Here is a 26,018-nt window from a genome sequence, read left to right as displayed (position 1 = left end):
TGAAATCTCTCGTGCTGTCTGGTGGGAAGGCGGTGTCCTCCCTGGCTCACCACTCATCAAACTAGTAGGCTAACTGGGTTTTGAACAGATGGAACATGTTGCTTTCCCGTTTCTCAAAACAAGTCCTGCCAGAAGTGGTATTGTCACTGAGGAACTCATCAGTACAGGATACCACATCTCTCCTTTCTTGGAGTCTTGTGCAGGAAGAGGTTAAATCTTGGAGGACTAATCCAGCATTCTGTTTCTTTCAGGGGTCCGGGCCCTTCAAAAGGGAGTAGTGGTCAAAACTTTGGGTATGGCCAAGCCTGAGGTATCGGTATCTAGAAAAGGCCCTATGCCCGCTTTGAGACCTTAGCTGGTGCTGACCGCAGCATCTTCCCAAAAACCATTTTCAAGCACCCCAGCCTCGGCTTTTCAGGAATGAGGTTCCCCCGAGGAGAAGAGGGGAGGGAAAGGGAAACATTAATGCTGGCATTTTCCCTCTCTTGCTACTGAGAGTAGGGGGATGCCTGTCTCACTAGTGAGTGACTTTGCAGAGACATGGGCTGATCCTCGGGTAGAGAGTGTCCTTCATGATGGTTACTTGGTACCTTTCTAGGACCACCTGCAACCCTTTTCTCAGTTACTGATAGAGTTCTCGATCGATCATCCAACTTACTCAAAAGTGCTTGCCTAATGGGTAGAAATGGAGGGGATGTTGGAGAAGAACATAATCTAAGTTGTCATAAATGTGTCTCTGTGCTTCTATAGAGGAGTCAACCAAGGTCTGGAGAACAGACAGCGACCTCTCCTCTCGGGCTATTATTACTATCTAAGCAAAAACCTTAGTTGAAAAAGAAAGATGCTATATGCCCAAGGGTCCAAACAAGGAAAAATAGTCCAGTCAAGAAAGGAAATGAGGAAATAGGTGAATTACAGGAGGGTACACTCGGGCACACTGTACTGTCTTTTTTTTTCTCTTCCTCTTATTTTGTTAAAGTTTTTCTAGTTTATATAGGAATTTTATTTTTCCTTGTTTCCTTTCCTCACTGGGCTATTTTTCCTGTTGGAGCCCATGGGCTTTTAGCATCCTGCTTTTCCAACTAGGGTTGTAGCATAGCAAGCAATGATAATAAAAATAATAAGAAGTAATGAACAATAAATATAAAATATTTTAAGAACAGTAACATGATTAAAATAAATCTTTCATATGTAAACTATGAAAATTAAAAAAAAAATTGAGGAAGAGAAATAAGATAGAATAGTGTGCTCAAGTGTACACTCGAGCAAGAGAACTCCACTCCAAGATAGTAGAAGACCATGGTACAGAGGCTATGGCATTACCCAAGACTAGAGCCCATCAAGATGGTAGAAGATCATTGTGGAGAGGCTATGGCACTACCGAAGACTAGAGAACATCAAGATAAAAGACCATGGTACAGAGGCTATGGTACTACCCAAGACTAGAAAACGATGATTTTTTTTTGGGGGGGGGGGGGGGCGGGGGAAACGATGTTTTTTTTTTTTTTTTTTTTTTTTTCTAGAAGAATTGCTTATAATAGCTGAAGAGTTTCTTCTACCCTTAATAAGAGCACAGTAGCCACTGAACAATCACAGTGCAGTAGTTAACCTCTCGAACAAAGAAGAATTGTTTGTAATCTCAGTGGTGTTAGATGTATGAGGATCGAGGACAATGTGGAAAGAGTAGGCCAGACTATTTGGTGCATGTGTAGAAAAAGGAATAATGAGCCGTAACCAGAGAGAAGGATCTAATGTAGTAATGTCTAGCCAGTTTCATACCCTATATCTAAAGAAGAATCTCCCCCTATCATCCTTAAACGCGGGGGGAGGATAATAGAATTTTATACAAACGCATGTTTTTAGGATTTGACTGGATCGTGAAAGCTATGACTTTAATGAATTTAATTACATACGTTTACGATAATCCATTCAAAAGGTTTACGAACATTGCAAGATACCCTTTTGATATATTCTAAACTAATATTCCTAATCCACTATCTCACACTTGCTTCTTAATCTCTCTATTATCTCCATTTTTCTGAAGGACTTGATAGAAGATCTAAAAGAGGAGCTCGGTGGACATTTCGAAAACGCGGTTATTGCTATGCTCATCTCTCCCTATGAGCTGCAAACTTCAGCCATCAACGAAGCGTTCGAGGTTAGTTGTTCAACTTTTCATAGCTTGCATGCTCTCCTTCCATACTAGTCATTTCTATTATTATTATTATTATTATTATTATTATTATTATTATTATTATTATTTATTATTATTATTACTTGTTAAGCTACAACCCTAGTTGGAAAAGCAGGATGCTATAAGCTCAAGGGCTCCAACAGGGAAAATAGCCCAGTGAGGAAAGGAAAGAGGGAAAATAAAATATTTCAAGAGCAGTAACAACATTAAAATTAATATTTCCTTTATAAACTATCAAAACTTTAACAAAACAAGAGGAAAAGAAATAAGATAGAATAGTGTGCCCGAGTTTACCCTCAAGCAAGAGAACTCTAACCCAAGATAGTGGAAGACCATGGTACTGAGGCTATGGCACTTCCCAAGGCTAGAGAACAATGGTTTGATTTTGGAGTGTCCTTCTCCTAGAAGAGTTGCTTACCATATCTGAAGAGTCTCTTCTACCCTTACCAAGAGGAAATTCGCCACCGAACAATTACAGTACAGTAGTTAACCCCTCTGGTGAAGAAGAATTGTTTGGTAATCTCGGTGTTGTTAGGTGTATGAGGACAGAGGAGGATATGTAAAGAATAGGCCAGACTATTCGATGTATGTGTAGGCAAAAGGAAAATGAACCGTAACCAGAGAGATGGATTCAATATAGTACTGTCTGGCCAGTCAAAGGACCCCATAACTCTCTAGCCGTAGTATCTAATGTGGTCTACAGTAGAATATAAAAATGCATTAGACTCTCATTTTATCTACGTTATAGTATTTTCTGCCTGTAAATGCGGGAGAAAGATTTGATAAAAATAATATAATCCCTGATTATGAATTATTATCACTAATTCACTAGTTTCACAATAAACGAGCAATAGAGAGTATGGTTCCCCCGCAGTATAGGACCAGAAAAGCAGCCTTTAAAGTTAAAGTTAATTACTCATGATGAAAGTAAATTTCCTTTATAGATAATTTCAAGTAAATCATTTAAACGTTTATATTCATACATGCTGTAATCTGTCGACAGTCTTTGGTAAAATTCTACTTACCAAGTGTTATGACTTGTTAAAAGTTTCAGTTGACTTGATCGTGGCATTATTCAAACGTCCAACTTTCCTCTGGGTTTGCAGAGATTGACAAATTTTCATTAATATGACTTATTTCGTAATCATTTTGTCCCTTAGACGTTATAATTTTTTCTTACCTTTTGTCACCTAAAAAATTACAATATGATCCTTCTTTTAAAAACTTAACTAATTTCTGTTATGAAAATATTCTCTCGTTTCTTACTTAGATATTGTGTTTTGTTTCTATTGCTTGAAGGCATCACTCTTTTGCTTCCCTTCGCTAAAAATATATTCTATTTCTTCGCACTTAAAGCGTGACTGACGACCTGTAATATGGGGTTTAGGAAATTCTGATTATTGTATTTCTGGCTAAGAGAAAGTCTATATTTCAAAATTTCAGGCATTTATTTATTTTTTGTATCCCGTGGAAAGTATCTTATCATCCTTCTGAGGAATTATTTGTTATCTTTAGAATTATATGGCACTCTTAAATAAATGTTCGCTGCACCTCTCTCTCTCTTTAAGGTGTGTTCTTTTCATTTCTTTATCGGCTCTTTTTTATATTTGCAATTTTTATATGGTGATGCTAAGAGACATAAAAAGTGAGAGGCGCTAACTAAATTGACCAGAGGTATTAAATTTTGCAAAGAAAAATATAGACATGAATGTAGTTACCCAGTCTTGAAACCCGATTTCTCAAAATGTGAAATTTTCGGTGAAAAGTTTATTCTACTGCTATGCCCCCTGTGGCCGCGGGGGCATAAAAACAATTAGAATAGCGCCAACGTTATCCCTGTGTGTCGTAAGAGGCGACTAAAAGGGACGGGACGAGGTGGCTGGGAACCCCCTCTCTTGTATATAATCCTGCGAAACGTCAACAAAGAGATGGAGCTGGGGGGAGAGTGACTGCTCCCCGCACTCTAGTTTTGGGGTGTTTGAATGTGCGTGGATGCTGTACGATAGAGAGTAAAAGATGTGAGATTGGAAGTATGTTTAGGAAGAAAAGGATGGATGTATTGGCCTTGTGTGAGACAAAGATGAAAGGAAAGGGTGAAGTGATGTTTGGTGAAATGTCTGGTAGAGTGTCTGGGATTGTAAGGGGAAGAGTGAGAGAGGATGTGGCTTTATTGCTGAGTGAATGGATGACAGGTAAAGTAGTGGAATGGAAGGAAATATCATCTAGGTTAATGTGGGTAAGGGTTAGATTGGGTAGGGAATGTTGGGCGTTTGTCAGTGCGTATGGGCCAGGTAGTGAGAAAAGTGAAGAAGAGCCGAATGAGTTCTGGAATGAATTAAATAGGTGTGTAGAAGGACTGGGTAGAAGGAATTATGTAGTTGTCATGGGTGACTTAAATGCTAGAGTGGGCGCTGGAGAGGTAGAAGGTGTCATTGGGAAGTATGGCGTACCAGGTGAAAATGAGAGTGGTGAGAGACTGGTAGATATGTGTGTTGAACAAGAGATGGTAATAAGTGCTAGCTTTTTCAAAATGAAAGATAAAAACAAGTATAAATGGGTAAGAGTGGCAAATGGAAGAGTGGTAGAAAATGCATTAATAGATTATGTGTTGATAACTAAAAGAATGTTTGGAAGATTGGAAGACGTGCACGTGTTTAGGGGTATGGCTAACGGTATGTCTGATAATTTTTTGGTGGAAGGAAAATTAGTTGTAGCAAAAGAGTGGGGAATAGAGTAGGTGGATGTAAAAGGGAGCTAGTGAGGGTTGAAGAGCTAATAAAACCGGGGGTAAAATGTAAATATCAGAAAAGGTTGAAAATGACATATGACGAAGTAAGAGTAAGAGAAACTGGTAATCTAAAGGAGGAGGGGAAGTTAGTAAAAGAAAATTTTGTTGGGATTGCAAATGATGTGTGTGGAAAGAAGGTTCTTGGAGGCAGCATGAGGAAGGGCAGTGAATGGTTGAAAGAAGGAGTGAAGGTAAAAGTGGAAGAGAAAAAGAGGGCTTTTGAAGAATGGCTGCAGAGTAATAGTATAGAGAAGTATGAAAAATATAGAGAGAAAAATGTGGAAGTAAAGCGCAAGGTACGTGAGGCAAAGAGGGCAGCTGACCTGAGGTGGGGTCAGGGATTGGGTCAGTCATATGAAGAGAATAAGAAGAAGTGAAGAGAGTAAGGAAGGCTGGCTCAAAAATTGAAGAGACAGGGAAATATGGAAATGGAAGGTTGTTAAAAGGAGAGGAGGCAAGGAAAAGGTAGGCGGAATATTTTGAAAGTTTACTGAATGTTGAAGATAATAGGGAGGCAGATATAATTGCTGTTGCAGGTGTTGAGGTGCCGGTGATGGGAGATTAGAATGAGAGAGAGATTACAATAGAGGAAATGAAGAGAGCACTAGATGAAACGAGAGTAGGAGAAGCATCTGGTATGGATGCTGTGAGAGTTGAGATGTTGAAGGAAGGGGTTGTGACTGTACTTGAATGGTTGGTGAAATTGTTTAATATGTGTTTTGTGTTGTCAATGGTACCATTAGATTGGGTTTGTGCATGTTTTGTACCACTATATAAGGGTAAGGGAGATGTGCATGAGTGTTGTAATTCAAGAGATATTAGTTTGTTGAGTGTAGTTGGAAAAGTGTATGGTAGAGTAATGATTAATAGGATTAAGGATAAAACAGAGAATGCAATCTTAGAAGTACAGGGTGGTTTTAGAAGAGGTAGGGGTTGTATGAATCATATTTTTATAGTTGGGAAGATATGCGAGAAATATTTAGCAAAACGTAAGGAGGTGTATGTTGCGTTTATGGATCTGGAGAAAGCGTATGATAGAGTTGATAGGGAAGCAATGTGGAATGTGATGAAGTTATATGGAGTTGGTGGAAGGTTGTTGCAAGCAGTGAAAAGTTTCTTCAAAGGTAGTAAAGCATGTGTTAGAATAGGAAATGAAGTGAGTGATTGGTTTCCGGTGAGAGTGGGGCTGAGACAGGGATGTGTGACGTCGCCGTGGTTGTTTAACTTGTACGTTCATGGAGTGGGGAGAGAGGTGAATGCTCAAGTGGTTGGACAAGGATTAAAACTGTTAGACGAGAATGACCATGAACGGGAGGTAAAACAGTTGTTGTTTGCAGATGATACTGTACTGGTTGCAGACACAGAAGAGAAGCTTGGCCGATTAGTGACAGAATTTGGAAGGGTGTGTGAGAGAAGGAAGTTGAGAGTTAATGTGGGTAAGTGTAAGGTTATGAGATGTACGAGAAGGGAAGGTGGTGCAAGGTTGAATGTCATGTTGAATGGAGAGTTACTTGAGGAGGTGGATCAGTTTAAGTACTTGGGGTCTGTTGTTGCAGCAAATGGTGGAGTGGAAGCAGATGTACGTCAGAGAGTGAATGAAGGTTGCAAAGAGTTGGGGGCAGTTAAGGGAGTAGTAAAAAATAGAGGGTTGGGCATGAATGTAAAGAGAGTTCTATATGAGAAAGTGATTGTACCATCTGTGATGTATGGATCGGAGTTGTAGGGAATGAAAGTGACGGAGAGACAGAAATTGAATGTGTTTGAGATGAAGTGTCTAAGGAGTATGACTGGTGTATCTCGAGTAGATAGGGTTAGGAACGAAGTGGTGAGGGTGAGAACGGGTGTAAGAAATGAATTAGCAGCTAGAGTGGATATGAATGTGTTGAGGTGGTTTGGCCATGTTGAGAGAATGGAAAATGGCTGTCTGCTAAAGAAGGTGATGAATGCAAGAGTTGATGGGAGAAGTACAAGATGAAGGCCAAGGTTTGGGTGGATGGATGGAGTGAAGAAAGCTCTGGGTGATAGGAGGATAGATGTGAGAGAGGCAAGAGAGCGTGCTAGAAATAGGAATGAATGGCGAGCGATTGTGACGCAGTTCCAGTAGGCCCTGCTGCTTCCTCCAGGGCCTTAGATGACCGCGGAGGTAGCAGCAGTAGGGGATTCAGCAGTATGAAGCTTCATCAGTGGTGGATAACGGGAGAGGGTGGGCTGTGGCACCCTAGTAGTACCAGCTGAACTCGGTTGAGTCCCTTGTCAGGCTGGGAGGAACGTAGAGAGTAGAGGTAACCTTTTTGTTTTGTTTCATTTGTTGATGTCGGCTACCCCCCAAGATTGGGGGAAGTGCCTTGGTATATGTATGTATGTATGAATATTGACTGATTATTTTTCATTCATAACATGTAAAGGTAAAGAATTTTATTTCCTATGTATTCTGTGCCTTCGATAAGCTTCAGAGGAAAAATAGTAACCATTAAAAGCCAAATGCATAGCCTACAGTAATATAATAATGCATATGAAAATTGAAATGCAGAGAATTTCAAATTAAAATTCTCGTACATGAAATTATCGTTGAAATGGATGTTAAAGGAAAAAATTGGTTGAGACAGAGAAGTAGATAGTTTGAAGTAACCACAAAATAAGGGTGTGACTGAAAAGCGTAAAGGAATGTAAAGAAAATAAATAGCGTAAAGGATCGTGAAGGGATAGAACATTAGGGTGTTACTAGTCATTACTCATCAGAAATTGATTGGCAGCATATCTGCTATGGACATTGGCGATTTCCAGCGTTCGTGATAATGAGAGTTAATAATTCCAAGCGTTATCGGGACTTGATCTTAGCTTCACTTCTAATGGTTTTTACTCTGCCGTGGGTCGCAACACTCGCAAAAAAAAAAAAAAAAAAAAAAAAAGCCCCACATCATCACTCCTATGTTCTGGCAAGCGTAGATGTTAAGCTGCGCTCGCTAACTCCGGGGTCATTATTTAGGGGATATTTTTTTTTTTTACTTTCACACTCACATGAGCAATGATAGCTACATGGGTACTTCCTGGAAAACTTCTTAAGAGGAAAACTACATATATTAACCTCCTTTACTGTTTCTATGACCCTTTATTGACCTCTTTCACACTTTCTATGTCCCTTTATTTACCTCCTTTACATTCATTAACGCTTTCTATGCCCCTTTATTGACCTCTTTCATGCTTTCTATGTCCCTTTATTTACCTCCTTTACATTCATTAACGCTTTCTATGCCCCTTTATTGACCTCTTTCATGCTTTCTATGTCCCTTTATTTATCTCATTTACATTGCTTTATGCTTTCTATGGCCCTTTATTGACCTCCTTTACATTCCTTTACGCTTTCTATGCCCCTCTATTGACCTCTTTCATGCTTTCTATGTCCCCTTATTGACCTCCTTTACATTCCTTTATGCTTTCTATGGCCCTTTATTGACCTCCTTTACATTCTTTACTGCTTTCTATGCCCCTTTATTGACCTCCTTCATGCTTTCTATGCCCTTTATTGACCTTTACATTCTTTTACACTTTCTATGACGCTTTATTGACCTCCTTTATAATTTCTAAACCCATTTATTGACCTCCTTCATGTTTTTATGTCCCTTTGTTTACCTCTTTTACATTCCTTTACGCTTTCTATGCTCCTTTATTTACTTACTTTATATTCCTTTATGCTTTCTTTGCCCATTTATTGACCTCCTTCATGCTTTGCATGTCCCTTTATTTACCTCCTTTACATTCCTTTACGCTTTCTATGTCTATTAATTTACCTCCCTTATTTTCCTTTACGCTTTCTAATGCTCCTTTATTTACCTCTCTTATATTTCTTTATGCTTTCTCTGCCCCTTTATTGACCTCCTTCATGTTTTCTATGTCCCTCTATTTACCTCCCTTATATTCCTTTGTGCTTTCTATGACCCTTTATTGACCTCCTTCATGCTTTGCATATCCCTTTATTTACCTCCTTTACATTCCTTTACGCTTTCTATGTCCCTTTATTTACCTCCCTTATTTTCCTTTACGCTTTCTATGCTCCTTTATTTACCTCTCTTATATTCCTTTATGCTTTCTCTGCCCCTTTATTGACCTCCTTCATGTTTTCTATGTCCCTCTATTTACCTCCCTTAAATTCCTTCATGCTTTCTATGCCCCTATATTGACCTTCTTTACATTTCTTTACGCTTTCTATACCCCTTTATTGACATCCTTCATGCTTTCTACGCCCCTTTATTTACCTCCTTTACATTCCTTTATGCTTTCTATGCTCCTTTATTGACCTCCTTCATGCTTTCTGTGTCTCTTTATTTACCTCCTTTACATTCCTTTATGCTTTCTATGCCCCTTTATTGACTTCCTTCATGCTTTCTATGTCTCTTTATTTACCTCCTTTACATTCCTTTATGCTTTCTATGCTCCTTTATTCATCTCCTTCATGCTTTCTATGCCCCTATAATGACCTTCTTTACATTTCTTTACGCTTTCTATACCCCTTTATTGACATCCTTCATACTTTCTACGCCCCTTTATTTACCTCCTTTACATTTCTTTACGCTTTCTATGCTCCTTTATTGACCTCCTTCATGTTTTCTATGTCTCTTTATTTACCTCCTTTACTTCCTTTACGTTTTCTATGCCTCTTTATTGACCTCCTTCATGTTTTCTATGTCTCTTTATTTACCTGCTTTACATTCCTTTACGTTTTCTATGACCTTTTACTGACCTCCTTTATGCTTTCTATGTCCTTATATTGACCTCCTTTACATTCCTTTACGTTTTCTATACCTCTTTATTGACCTCCTTCATGCTTTCTATGTCCCTATATTGACCTCCTTTACATTCCTTTACGTTTTCTATGACCTTTTACTGACCTCCTTTATGCTTTTTATGTCCCTATATTGACCTCCTTTACATTCCTTTACGTTTTCTATACCTCTTTATTGACCTCCTTCATGCTTTCTATGTCCCTTTATTGACCTCCTTCATGCTTTTTATGTCCCTATATTGACCTCCTTTACATTCCTTTACGTTTTCTATGCCTCTTTATTGACATCCTTCATGTTTTCTATGTCCCTTTATTTACCTCCTTTACTTTCCTTTACGTTTTCTATGCCTATTTATTGACCTCCTTCATGTTTTCTATGTTCCTTTATTTACCTCCTTTACATTCCTTTACGTTTTCTATGCCTCTTTATTAACCTCCTTCATGCTTTCTATGTCCCTATATTGACCTCCTTTACATTCCTTTACGTTTTCTAAGCCTCTTTATTGACCTCCTTCATGCTTTCTATGTCTCTATATTGACTTCCTTTACATTCCTTTACGTTTTCTATGCCTCTTTATTGACCTCCTTCATGCTTTCTATGTCCCTATATTGACTTCCTTTACATTCCTTTACGTTTTCTATGCCTCTTTATTGACCTCCTTTATGCTTTCTGTCCCTATATTGACCTCCTTTACATTCCTTTACGTTTTCTATGCCTCTTTATTGACATTCTTCATGTTTTCTATGTCCCTTTATTTACTTCCTTTACTTTCCTTTACGCTTTCTGTGCCCTTATATTGACCTCCTTTACATTCCTTAACGTTTTCTATGCCTCTTTATTGACATCCTTCATGTTTTTTATGTCCCTTTATTTACCTCCTTTACATTCCTTTACGTTTTCTATGCCTCTTTATTGACCTCCTTCATGCTTTCTATGTCCCTATATTGACCTCCTTTACATTCCTTTATGTTTTCTAAGCCTCTTTATCGACCTCCTTCATGCTTTTTATGTCCCTATATTGACCTCCTTTACATTCCTTTACGTTTTCTATGCCTCTTTATTGACCTCCTTCATGCATTCTATGTCCCTATATTGACCTCCTTTACATTCCTTTACGTTTTCTATGCCTCTTTATTGACCTCCTTCATGCTTTCTATGCCCTTATATTGACCTCCTTTACATTCCTTTACGCTTTTTATGCCCCTCCATTGACCTCCTTCAAGCTTTTTATGTCCCATTATTGACCTCCTTTACATTCCTTTACGTTTTCTATACCTCTTTATTGACCTTCTTCATGTTTTCTATGCCCCCTTATTTACCTCCTTTACGCTTTCTATGCTCCTTTATTGACCTCCATGTTTTCTCTGTCCCTATTTACTTCCTTTACATCCCTTTACGCTTTCTATGCTCCTTTATTGACCTCCTTCATGCTTTCTATGACCCTTTATTGACCTCCTTCATGCTTTCTATGTTCCTTTATTGACCTCCTTTACATTCCTTTACACTTTCTATGCCGCTTCATTTACCTCCATGCTTTTTATGCCCCTTTATTGACTTCCTTTACATTCCTTCAAGCTTCCTATGCCCATTTATTGACCTCCTTCAAGCTTTCTCTGCCCATTTATTTTCCTTCTTCATGTTTTTATGCTCCTTTATTGACCTTCTTCATGTCTTTTATGTCTCTTATTTACCTCCTTTACATTCCTTTACGCTTTTTATGCCCTTCTATTGACCTCCTTCATGCTTTCTATGTCCCATTATTTACCTCCTTTACATTCGTTACGCTTTCCATGCTCCTTTATTGACATCGTTTGCATTCATTTGCGCTTTGTATGTTTCTTTATTGACCTCCTTCATGTTTTCTATGTCCCTTTATTCACTTTCTTTACATTCCTTTACACTTTCTCTGCCCCTTCATTCATGCTCCTTTATTGACATTCTTTATATTCCTTTAAGCTTTTTATGCCCATTGATTGACCTCCTTCATGCTTTCTATGCTCATTTATTTCCCCCCTTCATGCTTTCTATGCTCCTTTATTGACCTCCTTTACATTCCTTAATGCTTTCTATGTCTCTTTATTGACCTCCTTCATGTTTTCTATACCACTTTATTTACCTCCTTTAGATTCCCTTACGTTTTCTATGCTCCTTTATTGACCTCCTTTATGTTTTCTATGCCCCTTTAGTTACCTCCTTTTTATTCCTTTACATTTTCTATGCTCCTTTATTGACCTCCCTTATGTTTTCTATGGACCTTCATTTACCTCTTTTATGCTTTTTATGCTCCTTTAATGACCTCCTTTGCATTCCTTTTCGCTTTTTATGCCCCTTTATTGCCATTCTTCATGCATCCTGTGCCCGTTTATTGACCTCCATTACATTACTTTACGCTTTCTATGCTCCTTTATTGACCTCCTTCACATTACTTTACGCTTTTTATGCTCTTTTATTGATCTCTCTCATGCTTTCTATGCATGTTTATTGACCTCCCTCATGCTTTCTATGCTTCTTTATTGACCTCCTTCGTGCTTTCTATGCTTCTTTATTGACCTCCTTCTTACTTTTTATTTCACCTTTATTGACCTCCTCCATGCTTTCTATGTCCCTTTATTTACCTCCTTTACATTCCTTTACGTTTTCTATGACCTTTTACTGACCTCCTTTATGCTTTCTATGTCCCATTATTGACCTCCTTTACATTCCTTTACACTTTCTATGCTCCTTTATTGACCTCCTCCATGCTTTCTATGAACCTTTATTTACCTCGTTTACATTCCTTTACGCTTTCTAAACATCTTTCTTGACCGCCTTCATGATTCCTATGTCCCATTATTGACCTCCTTTACATTCCTTGACGTTTTCTATGCCTCTTTATTGACCTCCTTCATGCTTTCTATGTCCCTATATTGACCTCCTTTACATTCCTTTACGTTTTCTATGCCTCTTTATTGACATCCTTCATGTTTTTTATGCCTCTTTATTTACATCCTTCGTTTTTTCTATGTCCCTTTATTTACCTCCTTTACATTCCTTTACGCTTTCTATGCCCTTATATTGACCTCCTTTACAATCATTTACGCTTTCTATGCCCCTTTATTGACCTCCTTTACAATCATTTACACTTTCTATGCCCCTTTATTGACCTCCTTCATGTTTTGTATGTACCTTTATTTACCTCCTTTACATTCCTTTACGCTTTCTATGCACATTCATACCTCCTTCATGCTTTTTATGCCCCTATATTGACCTCCTTTACATTCCTTTATGCTTTCTATGCCCCTTTAAAGATCTCCTTTGTATTCCTTTACGCTTTTTATGCCCCTCCATTGACCTCTTTCATGCTTTCTATGCCCATTTAATGACCTCTTTCATGCTTTCTACGCCCCTTTTTTTACCTCCTACGTACTCTCTATGCCCCTTTATTGACCTCTTTTACATTCTTTTATATTTTCTATGCCCTTTTCGGTCCTTTACGTTATTCAAGAACACCATTAAAATAACATTATATTAAAAGGGCCAATGTGCACTCCTTATGACTAGTATCTTTCTTTCCTGTTAACTGACATGTTTGTCACTTCTGTTAATAAAAAGTATCTTTAAAATTTCATATACATATATATATATATATATATATATATATATATATATATATATATATATATTGAATCCGGTAATTTAAAAGGCATATTTCATTGTTTTGTCACACTAACAGTAAATGGTCTTCTAGGGCGTTGGTACACAAGAAAATACTCTGGTGGATATCCTCTGTTGCAAGACACCTGACGAAATATGCAGTCTCGCTTATTTTTATGAAGAAGGTAAGTCTTTCTATCTTAATCACTAGTAGTCGTTATTGTTGAAGGCTTCGATATTCCAACAATACCATTCCTATCGTAAAAGTGTGATTATAGGGTAGGCCTACTACTAATTCAAGAAAAATGAAAAGAAAATTCTCACAGTCCGAGTCAAAGCAGTAGAAAACCCCACCACAGGCCTAAGGGATGAGTTATCTCGTACCACAGGTTGCTCAAGTCTGAATAAGGCATTCCCTGTAGAAAAGGGAGAAGAAAGAAGAAATGACAAGAATCTGTGGACTAGAACATTCCAACTTTGAAATTGAACCTTAAAACACACAATGTCAGGACCCTGTCTAATGAAGCAGATATTGTTGCGTTTTAGAAGAGCTGAAAGAAGTAAATCGGTATATAATAGGAATTAATGAAATTAAAGGAGCTGGGGAATCTTATATAGAGTTGATATAGGGCCACATATTTTGTTTCAGAGGACAAGAAAGGAACAAAGGAAATGGTGTGGGTTTTCTTATCAATAAAAATCCTGTAGGTAACATAGGAGAATTTTATAGTATCAGCGATAGAATTGCAGGATTGATTATCGAACTAAATAAAAAGTATAAAATTAAGATCATTCAAAAGTATGCACCAACAACATCCCATACAGAATAAGAAATAGAAACTTCTTTTAAAGATCTGGAGATATCTAAGAAAAAAAAATAGATGATTTCAATGCTAAAGTAGGCCAAAAGAAGAAAGGATAATTAGGAGCAGGTAATTTTGAAGTAGACACGAGGAATGGCAGAGCAGAAACAGGTTACTTATAGGATTTTCTGAAAGAAACAATCAGAAAATCATGAACACATTTTATTATAAAAAGGAACATATAAAATGGACATGGCAAAGACCACTTGAAGAAATAAAATAGATTCTATTCTCAGTGAAGAAAAAAAAATATTTATTTAAAGATGAAACATTGTTAAACAAATTAAAGTCAAGCGACCATAGAACGGTGAGAAGTAAAATTTGTTTAGATCTAAGGAAAGGAAGAGATAAATTAATTTTAAGAAAGAAACTAAACACTCCTGTAATAAAAGAAAAATCTGATAAGTTCAATTTAACTATACAAAATAGGTGCTCCCAGCTGCATGAAGAAATGGAAGAACTAAAGAAGAAATCAACAGTAATTGAACAAAATTTGTATAGGAATCAGCACAAGATATATAGACGGAAATGTTCCTAAACAATATGGAGGAAAATTATCGGAAAAGATAAAAAAAAAAAAACACAGAATAAAGGAAATATTAGAAAAGAGGGTAAAATCCAAGAGAGATGAAATAAAATTACCAGAACTATCAAAAACAATAAAAAAATAAAAACCTTAGGCATTCGGGAAGCAATCAGACAAAAATTAAGGAAACACTAAAGAACAAAAGAAATATCATATTGACGAAAAGCCTTGAAGCAGGCTGCCAATGAATGTTTGCTTTAAAGGATAAAGATTTAAGTATTATCAACAAAAGAAATAGAGTGCTAAAAATAGTAGAGAATTTATATGCAATGTTAAACAATAGTGATATAAGAAATAACTTTGCCAAAAGAAATAAGGAAACGCCGGTGCCGGTACTAAACGTTAACAGAAGGATAGAAAGCATTAAAAGGCATGAAAAGAGGCAAGTAGCAGAAGACGGCCTAACAACTGATTTAGTAATAGATGGAGGAGATTTCATAGTAATAAATCTCGCTAGGCTTTACAAAAAAAAAATGTGTTCAAGTTTGCTCTATACCTTCAGCTTGGAAAACATTTATCTTTATATTAGAGAGACACTAAGACCTGAAAAAATTGCCGCCTAATAAGTTTATTTAGTAATATATGATATATTTACAAAGATCACATTAGGCAAAATGGAAATAAAGCTAGACTTTAAATGGCTAAGAGAGCAAGCAGGTTTTAAAAGAGGATACCAACAACTTACTATATCCATGTAATTAACCAGCTAATGGAAAGATCAACTATTTATGGGATTTACAGATTATGAGGAAGCTTATGATTCTGTCAAAACTTTCGAGGTGATGAAAGCCCTTCAAAGACGTGGAACAGATGAATCTCGTGTTAGAACACTTGAAGATATCTATATGGCAAGTACATAAAATAGCGAAAAAAAAAATCCGATTGAAAAGGGAATTAGACGGGGAGACCCCATCCCTTCTAAATCATTCACAGTATTCTTAGAAGAAGTTTATAAAACTTAAGATTAGGAAACTATAGAAACGAACATTAACGGGGAATACCATAACAACTGTTTAGTGAATAATGGGAGGAATTGCAAAATATGATAGAATATTTGAACAGAGAAAGCAAAAATTTAGGACTGAAAATAATTATAAATAAAGATCAGATAATGTTCAATGAAAATACAGAGAGACAACAATTAAGAGTTAAAACGAACCTCAAGAGATTGATAATGAATATACTTACTCAGGACAGACAGTAAGTGTTTTTCGAGGACATGAGACCAAAATTAAGGAGAGGATAAGCATGGGATGCAGAGCTTTTGGTAAAGAAAATGAAATTATGAAATGTAAAATGCCACATTCCATAAAAGGAAAAGTATTTAATTAGATGGTTCTACCAGTATCAACTTATGCATCAGAAACTTGGACCCTTACTAGAGCCTTGCAGTATAAGCTAATTATAACTCAAAGATCTATGGATAGATTACACTAAGAGACAGAAAAATAGCAACATAGACACAAGAGCAAACTAAAGTATAGGATACTCTAACAACATGAAAGAAGAAGAAATGGACATCTACACGTTCAGTTGTTCGTTTCCAGCCATGGCTAATCAAAAATTTATTGGGAGGTGTTTCGGAGAGTAAAAATAAGATATGACAATCAACTAAATGAATGGTAATAAAATAGTGGGTAGGCCTACGCCTTTTTGTGCTTTGCAACCTATTTAATCACCATCTAATTTATATATATATATATATATATATATATATATATATATATATATATATATATATATATATATATATATATATATATTTATATATAACCACAAAAAATCTAAAAGATAAAGTACAGAAATTTCAAATATAAAATAAAATTCATATTTACCTTTAAATAATATATCTTATGCAAATACTAGTTAATTCTGGAATAAGCGGGACAATGATTTTTCGAGAACTTTATCATGTTTTAAGCCATTATAATGGCTAGTATGAGAGAGGTTGAGGTTGTCTATAATTCGACGTTTGTGTTGTGAGCCGGAATCTAAGAAGGATGTTGCCAACAAGGAATTGTGTCATACGCAGATATTCATAAAACTTATCGTCGTACAAACGAGACTGGTAATATTAATTGTAAAATAGACTTATTTTCCCTTCTCTATTTATTAAAATCATGAATCCAAAATAGTAAAATCTTTTGTTCAGTTTAAAACAAATATGTTCAATCAGTAGTTATTTCCTATTCAAACACCATCCTGTCATGTTTGCGAGAGGTTATCTTCGACTGCTGGAGTGAGGAGGCAAGAGAGGTGTCGCTGGCCTGCCGCCTAAGTCATGCCTCTACCTCGACGCTCATCGGCGCGCAGTGTGGCTGAAGCCTAAGAGGCTTAACGAACTTCCCTCATAATCCCTGTCTCGTATCCCTTCTTCCTTTTAAGATATATTTAATAAAGTTTAATTTTAACTTCTTGAATAAAGTTTACATCTATTGTGTTATACCTTGTAAATACTGTATCTAGAATTGAAGATGAAGTCAAGCTCGGCCGACTCGAACATTGTCAAACATTTGTCAGTTGTAGGCCTCTGATCATCTCTCTCTCTCTCTCTCTCTCTCTCTCTCTCTCTCTCTCTCTCTCTCTCTCTCTATCAAAGCCTGCTATTCCTCTGTGCACCTCTTTCTATTATACTTTCTTTTTTTATTACGAATACTTGTCCAGCGCTTATAAAAAAAAATGGAAACCTAATGTCCCCTCATTTGATTGCCATTATTTTTCATACTATATCATAATCTATATCACATGCTCACTAATATATCTTATCTTCACTACTATATCACATTATGTCAGAAATCAATACTATCCACAAGTTCCACAACTATATCTAACTTTCGCTACATATATTACGTACTATATACCTTCACTATTTTATCACATTTTAGTTATAAATCACATTTTCCATAATTTACACCAATACAATTTATTATTATCTTACTTTTAATACCTACATCACGCTCAAATGTATCAATATCAATAATCTTCAGTGATATATCCTATCGTTACTATCAATTTTATTTATCAGTTATCATTATTAGCTGCTAAATAATATTTAAATATCATAATATTATATGTATCATATAATGACATTGTCTTTAAGAAATATGGATTTACATTGAAGATATTAAAAATTAATGCATATAAATATATTAGAAAAGATATAAAGATCAGTAGATTATGATATATACTCACTATACCTTTTTTCACTATATATATATATATATATATATATATATATATATATAAATGTATATATATATATATATATATATATATATATATAGCCTATATATATATATATATATATATATATATATATATACATATATATATATATATATATATATATATATATGAACTAGTATATCTTATAACAAAACATACATTTATATTGAATACCACAATACAAGCACAATACAAGTACTACTACATAATTCTACTATTGCGAACATCAATTGCAAAACTTTCTAGTACTCAAAATGCTATTGCTTTGTTGAATTTTGCATTATGCATGATCCAACCTGATATGATCCTCTCTAGATTTATCAGGTAGGCCTCACTGAACGGGAGACTTCCTACGTTTAGGCTATGGTGAGAAAAGGGGTTGGAATTCCGTTCCACCTTAGTTTTCGTTTTTCATTAACCCATTTATTCTCAAAGCCAAGAATTATTATTGGAAACCAATACTAAAATAAAAATAAAAAAATATCATACTCGACCCCTGATATGTTATTAAGATCCTTCTGACGAATGACAAAGAAACAATAAAGATACAGCCATGTCCTCATGATATTATAGTAGGCCTAATTTTACTTCCAAAGGCATATGGAATGGAGAAAATTATACAGTGTAGAAGCTAGGTTATTAATAACATGAAGAGTAATGGTAATAAATGGAGTATGTAGATGCAGAAAACACGACCGCAACCCCGAATTCCTATTCAATAAACGCAAAATCTTATATGAATAACCATACATGAAAATAATATAATGCACACAGCAAACAAGAGGTGCCCAAAAGGGCACTCAGCAGAAGGGCGAGACTCCACTTATGAAGATTCTCCAGTCCTTTCAACTCTAGCTCTTTTTCGATTAAGAGTAACCCAATACTTTCATTGGAAACTGATATCAGATCTTTTTGAATTGGATGGTCAGAAGTATGTTAGCTCATATTTCTATTTAAATGGCCCTCATCAAACACCTAGGTCATAATAACACATCAGGTGTAGTTATCATTTTTCTTGAAGTGCTTTTCAGTGTCCATGGCCAATGTCAGGTGATGTACTTGGACAATGGTACCCAGTAGGCTATTATTAATTGAGTTTAAAAGATCTTTAGAGGAGAGAAATTTTACCCATATTAACGGCAGTCTACGATATCCCCAGACATAATTGAGATGTACAAGTCAGATATATAAAGGTCTCTACTAGACTACTGTAAAGTACGGTATATGGCATGTCCCTTTTTAACTGGAAGGAAAGACCTTGCTGAATAGTTTCTTATTTTTTTTTTCTTTTTTTCCAGAGGAAAATTTCCAATAGTTTACCTGTTAAACTGTCAGCAAGCCCTGAAATCGCCAATCACCACTGCAAACTTAGGTAGCCTGTGAAAGTTACAAGTATCATTATGATTCTAACGCTCATTCAGAACCAAGTGATTTATTACCTGGCATGAAGTTTCTTGTTCAAGATGGTTAAACATGGTACTATAAAATCCCAAAAACTGAAACCAAGATCTTTACCGTTATTATTCCAAATGGAAATGAAATTAGAAGGAACCACAAGTTCCTGAATAAACTTTCTGGAAATGCCCCCAAACAATTTTCATTTAGAAGCCCTAAAATTTGACCACCCTGTGTATGACTTACAAATTATTCTAGACAAAACTGACAGTCCAAAATCTGTTTCGATGTTTTTTTGTTGTTTTTTTTCCTTTCTTTTTTGCCACATACCTGCAAAGGAACAGTCATTGCCAACGTCTGCTGTCCCCAATAAAAGCCTTACTGTCACAAAGCCAGTATTCTACCAAGAATATACATGATTTTGTACTTGTTATATTAGCCATTTTGTGATTGATTCTTATTTTGACACTGGTGAAGAATTTTCTTTGTGTTGTCTAATAATCGTGTCTTTTCTTTAAAGAGATTATGATGTCTTTCCTTTGATGGCATATTTTACCAGAACTTATGAGACTGTAGACTTTCCTATCATATAAAGCCTTTGTTGATCAAAGAAGAAAAATATTTCCCGTTTCGTAAGAAATATTTCAACATTGTAGGTACTATTGTAAATATGTGATTACTGTATTTGGTACAGTACTACTATTTTATTGTAGTGCTGCGCATTCAAGATGTAAGAGTAGCTCCCAATATATCAATTCTTGCTATTTAGCGTTTTTTATATTCTACAGAAAATTTCCACCAATAAATAATTTTCTTTCAGCAAATGGCAGAAGCCTTGACGACCAGCTTGCATCTGAACTAAGCGGCGACTTCAAAAACCTTATGAGGAGTCTTGTGGCTGCTGGAAGGGATGAAGACGAGACAAAGGATGCAGCTATGGCTCGTAAGGATGCTCAGGTGACCAAATCTAGGCATAAAGATTGTTAAAAGAACTATATGCAGATTAAACACTCACCCATACTATTCTTTCTTTCTTGTTGTACTACTTTCAACTTTAGCTAAATAATGCAGTTATCTTTGCAGTGAGTAGCCTTGTATCCAAAATTTTAAGATTTCAATCCCACTTTCTGTATTCCAATAACTTTTGGCGTACTGAAGTCATTTCCCAAAGATTTAAACGGGGTAGTTTTAATGTTCGAGAACCATTCTTGCCTTTTTGAATGATTTAGGTCCCTTACTGTTATTGAAGTCATTGCAAATTTAACAAATTAAAAACATGACCAACAACATTTTGTGTCATATTAGAAACTTATAAAAAAAAAAAAAAAAAAAACTCAGGTGTAGCTTGGTTAGTCCATTTTTTATCTTACTAGCGAGTCTTTATAAAGCATATTTTGGGAAATATATTTTTCTGTAAATTTGCCCTCAAAATCTAACAAAACGAAGGATAGATGGTAATTCTTCATGAAAATCCTAAAAAGATTGAAGACTGCAGGCTACATAGAAACTGAATTTGATATTATGTAGCATATTTTCTTTAACAAACTTTTCTTTAAGGAAGTGAGTTGTGAATACTGAATGAGGATGAAAGAAACAATTCTGAAACTGGTGATATGAATAATAGGAATAGACAGGTGAACAAGGAAAGAGCGGAAAAGTGAAAAACCTCGAGATGCAAGGAATGGGAAAAATTGGAATTGTAAAATTTAGAAAATTATAATGCATAAGAAAAGATAGGTAAATATTTTGCAATAAGTTTCCTAAAGTTGAAAGAACGGAGAACAATAGAGGTGTAAAATTATATTTCAGAAGTTTCAGGGGAAAAGAAACAAACCCATAAAGTATTGAATAACATGAAAAATAAAATTGATAATACTGTAACCAGAAATTATAGTTAGTGTGCGATAGGAGGTTCACTGCACAACTTGGGGCTACACTTTCGGTGTGGGAATATGAAATGGCCGATGTTGAAAAGGTCTGAAAATTATACATGTCGCTGGCCATAAATTTAGTGGTTAAATAATAACTGTATAAGTTACAATGATCTTGCTATTGATTCACATTTCTAGTGGTGAAAAATATAAAGAGAATATTTAGACCCATGATATGTTAGGAATATTTCAAAGAGCAATACAAAATTTTCTCTCTCTTGTAAAAAAGAAAAAAGAATTATATGACAGTTCTTTTCCTCTGATTTCCAGGATCTCTACGACGCAGGCATCGGCATGAATGGAGACACAGACTCATCGGAATTCATAGCCATACTAAACACTAGAAGTTATACTCAATTACAGGAAATTTTCAATGCTTACGAGAGCATTGCTCAGGACTCCATTGAGAATGCCATATCTTCTGAATTTGATGGAGATATGAAAAATGGTCTGCTTGCAATAGGTAAGAGACAGATGATAGATGCAATAACTGGTTCCCAAACTTCTAAACAATAGGGAGCATAAGGCATATTTTGCTAACTTGAGGGTACCTCTTGTCAGCTTAAGTGGTTAACTACGTACCAGGTAATAAGTGCACTGCCAAAGGGAAACTAATATAATAGGGAAGATTCTTTGAGATCCAGTCAATCTTACTTGGGTATTTTCAAGAAGACTGATGTATAGTATCAGGAATTTGTATAAAATTTACCAAGGTAGAAATAATACAGAAAGAAATATAAACTGTTAAAAACTCAAACCTAGAACAGGTTTGTGATAGGTTATGGGATTAATATGGAGGCTTTCCACATGATATGGTTTAAATGATAGATTAAGAGTGTTTAAAAACTTCCATGATGTATGTGAAGGATGTGTTAGTGTGGATACAAAAGTCAAGAGAAAGGACAGTAAATGTAGGTGCAAAGTTGCGAGATGAAAAGATTAGTACTGAATGATGTGTGGAATAGTAAAATAGGGCAGATTGTAAAGCACTGATCTCAGATAGTGTAAAGAAACTGCCGTAACTAATAGAAAAGATAGAAAGAGTTGGAAGAGAATAAAATTCAGAAACAAAATTTAGCTACAAGAATGGTAAACTCAAAGCTAGGAAGATGGCATAATGAACAATTAGATTCTATAAGAAAACATCAGCTGATTCTTGTAGGTATACAAAAGTAAATAAACTAAATGATCTTATTATTCAAATAGCAAAACCAATGAAGCCAGTAAATTGAAGATTGTGACAAAAAGATCTCTTCAGATAAAAGACAAGGTGAGAATGCAAAAGGTAATTATCAAGATGAACTGTTTGCATAACATAACTGGCATATGAAGAACTGAAAGGTAAGAAATGTGTATACATAAAAGTAGTGAAAAGGTTAAAGTAGATGAATGGGGGGCTTTCGAAAGGAAAGAACAGAGGATGGTAGGCTGGTACATGAAGCATATCATTCTGAAGCATTTGGAAGGGGAGCGAGAGAAGACCAATATTAAAGCCCCGTACACTATATGCTATATGAAAAAGTCTTAATTTCCTGTGTGCAAAAGTGCATGGAAGATAAAAAATTGTGTTGTATTTGTAAACGATTAGATGTGCTTGTGTTGAAGCTTCTTAAACGAGGCGTAGTCTCTCTCTGTATATGGGTTCACCCATAGTTCAACAGTTAGAGTAAGAATATATTACTGACTGTAGTTTTGTTTTTTGTTAGATACGTTGCATACATAAAACAAGGGGCATAAGTGTATAAAGGGTTTCCACTCCAGTACTATATTCTTATTTAGAATACTCAAACAATTTTACAAAAATTATTTTGATGTACAAAAATCTAATACAACAATCCCAGTATTTGCAATTAAATTTCTTTACCATTCAAATTATATCTCTTCTTATCACAAATGTAAATAACAGCAAGTGATCTTTCAGCAATTAAAGTCCTATACAAAACCTCAATACAAAAAGAATTGGTGTTTGGTACTGTCCATTTACTTTTTTTTTTTTTTTTTTTTTTTTTACAGTCCTAAGGGTGAAGGATCCTTTAGCCTTTTATGCAACTCGTATCCACGAGGCTCTGGATGGACCAGGGACTGATGATAAGTCGCTCATTCGTATCCTTGTGTCACGATCTGAGGTAAGTTTTCTTTAAATGCATGCTTACAGTATGTACATACAGTACATACAATCATACAAATACATAACATCAGCAGCAGTAGAAGATAGACATTCCATATGCTCAGTGTACTGTACATTACTTTAAGATAGCAGTTTCTGTATTTCAATTAACCTATTTTCAAGGCTTTAAAGACTAAATGTTTTCAATTATGGTATTCTGTAAAAATACATTACTATGAAATAAAATCTTACTCATAAAACTTACAACCCAATGAAAAATATACTTTAATATAATGAGCAGTGTCATGCGTTTCGATGCATAAGAAAAAATCTGATGGATTTTCAAGGGTTCTTTTAGGTCAAAATGAAAGATGGACAACAAAATCAGAAATTTGCAAAAAATAAAAAAAACTCAGAAATTAGCATTTGAGGGAAAATGGACCTCATGGAAATATATAGCATCTAAGCCAAAACCAATGTCATGCAAGTGGTAGACAAACCATCCACCCACACTTTCCAACTATAAAGAACCAAACAAGTATCAACACTGTTCGACAATTTATAATTATGTAATAACTTTGCTGATTGACCACTTACCCCTTTAAAGGTATTTCAGGGTCGAGGTCGACCCCTGGGGGGGTAAAAAATCGGGGAAGGAGGGAAGTTAGACGAAAATCAGTCCTAAAGCAGACAATGGCATGTAGACTAGTCACCCCTGGCAGGTCGATCACTTCCATATTCGAGACAGCTGATGATTTATGGGGAAAAAACAGGTTTTGAAAATGCTGTAGGGGTCGCGTACGACCCATCATACCTTTCCAGGGTTAAGAAGGAACACTAATGCAAGCGGAATGGCAGCTAGACGTGAAGCAGAAGACGAAGAGCAGATGGACTTAAGAAGGAACACTAATGCAAGCGGAATGGCAGCTAGACATGAAGCAGAAGACGAAGAGCAGATGGACTTAAGAAGGAACACTAATGCAAGCGGAATGGCAGCTAGACGTGAAGCAGAAGACGAAGAGCAGATGGACTTAAGAAGGAACACTAATGCAAGCGGAATGGCAGCTAGACGTGAAGCAGAAGACGAAGAGCAGATGGACTTAAGAAGGAACACTAATGCAAGCGGAATGGCAGCTAGACGTGAAGCAGAAGACGAAGAGCAGATGGACTTAAGAAGGAACACTAATGCAAGCGGAATGGCAGCTAGACGTGAAGCAGAAGACGAAGAGCAGATGGACTTAAGAAGGAACACTAATGCAAGCGGAATGGCAGCTAGACGTGAAGCAGAAGACGAAGAGCAGATGGACTTAAGAAGGAACACTAATGCAAGCGGAATGGCAGCTAGACGTGAAGCAGAAGACGAAGAGCAGATGAATTTAAGAAGTAACACTAATGCAAGCAGAATGGCAGCTAGACGTGAAGCAGAAGACGAAGAGCAGATGAATTTAAGAAGGAACACTAATACAAACAGAAGGGCAACTAGACGTGCAGCACAAGATGGAGACCAACGCCTTGAAAATAATCAACAACGAATAGCAGCTATAAGAATTCAGGAATCAAAAAATCAAAGAATAGCTCGATTTCACGATAACCAACAAAGAATGATTGTCTATTGAAACCAAGAAACATCGGAAGGAGCTGAGAATAGTTGCCATATTGATAGGGTCATGCATTCAGAAGCAAGAGCATGTCCTTTTAATGCTGTACAATGGTGTCTTGGTGCCTTCACTTATAATCCAAGATACCCCTATGAAACAGAAAACATAGTACAAATTGACCTAATGACACAACAATGTAATCACTGTGGTGTTCAAATAGAAGAATGAACCTCCTGGATTGTGTTACAGTGGGGGGAAAATTATAATGGCTTATAGTTGGACCTCCTGAATATCTGAAAAAACAAAACAAAAATCACAATGGAACATACCAACATTCAAAACATTTTCTTGAAAACATACTACGATATTACAATGCTTTCCAGATGGCTTCATATGGAGAAAAATTTGTGAATGAGGGGAGATTTATGCTCACATTTAAAATTCAAGAATAAATATACCCGGGCAATGCCGGGTAACCCTGCTAGTATATATATATATATATATATATATATATATATATATATATATATATATATATATATATATATATATATATATATATATATATATATACATATATATATATATATATATATATATATATATATATATATATATATATATATATATATACTTATATATATATATACTTATATATATACACATATATATATATATATATATATATATATATATATATATATATATACATATATATATATATATATACATATATATATATATATATATATATATATAAATATATATACATATATACATATATATATATATATACATATATATATGCATATATATATATATATATATATATATATATATATATATATATATATGTGTGTATATATATATATATATATATATATATATATTATATATATATATATATATATATATAT

The 26,018-nt window shown here is 35.4% G+C and overlaps 1 protein-coding gene across 1 annotated transcript in view; it reads left to right on the top strand.

The window, feature by feature from the left end:
• Positions 1–26,018, top strand: part of LOC137655058 (annexin-B12-like) — a 112,695-nt gene that overhangs the window by 73,325 nt on the left and 13,352 nt on the right. Inside the window, exons 3-7 of the mRNA XM_068388952.1 lie at positions 2,045–2,158; positions 13,491–13,581; positions 20,286–20,422; positions 21,667–21,859; positions 23,410–23,522. Of these exons, the coding sequence (XP_068245053.1) occupies positions 2,045–2,158; positions 13,491–13,581; positions 20,286–20,422; positions 21,667–21,859; positions 23,410–23,522 (648 nt within the window). The remainder of the gene's footprint in view (positions 1–2,044; positions 2,159–13,490; positions 13,582–20,285; positions 20,423–21,666; positions 21,860–23,409; positions 23,523–26,018) is intronic.

This window comes from Palaemon carinicauda, chromosome 16 (genome assembly GCF_036898095.1).
Source record: "Palaemon carinicauda isolate YSFRI2023 chromosome 16, ASM3689809v2, whole genome shotgun sequence".
Classification (NCBI taxonomy): domain Eukaryota; kingdom Metazoa; phylum Arthropoda; class Malacostraca; order Decapoda; family Palaemonidae; genus Palaemon; species Palaemon carinicauda.
The sequence above is the reverse complement of the archived record's forward strand: the minus strand, read 5'-3'. Positions and strand labels throughout refer to the sequence as shown.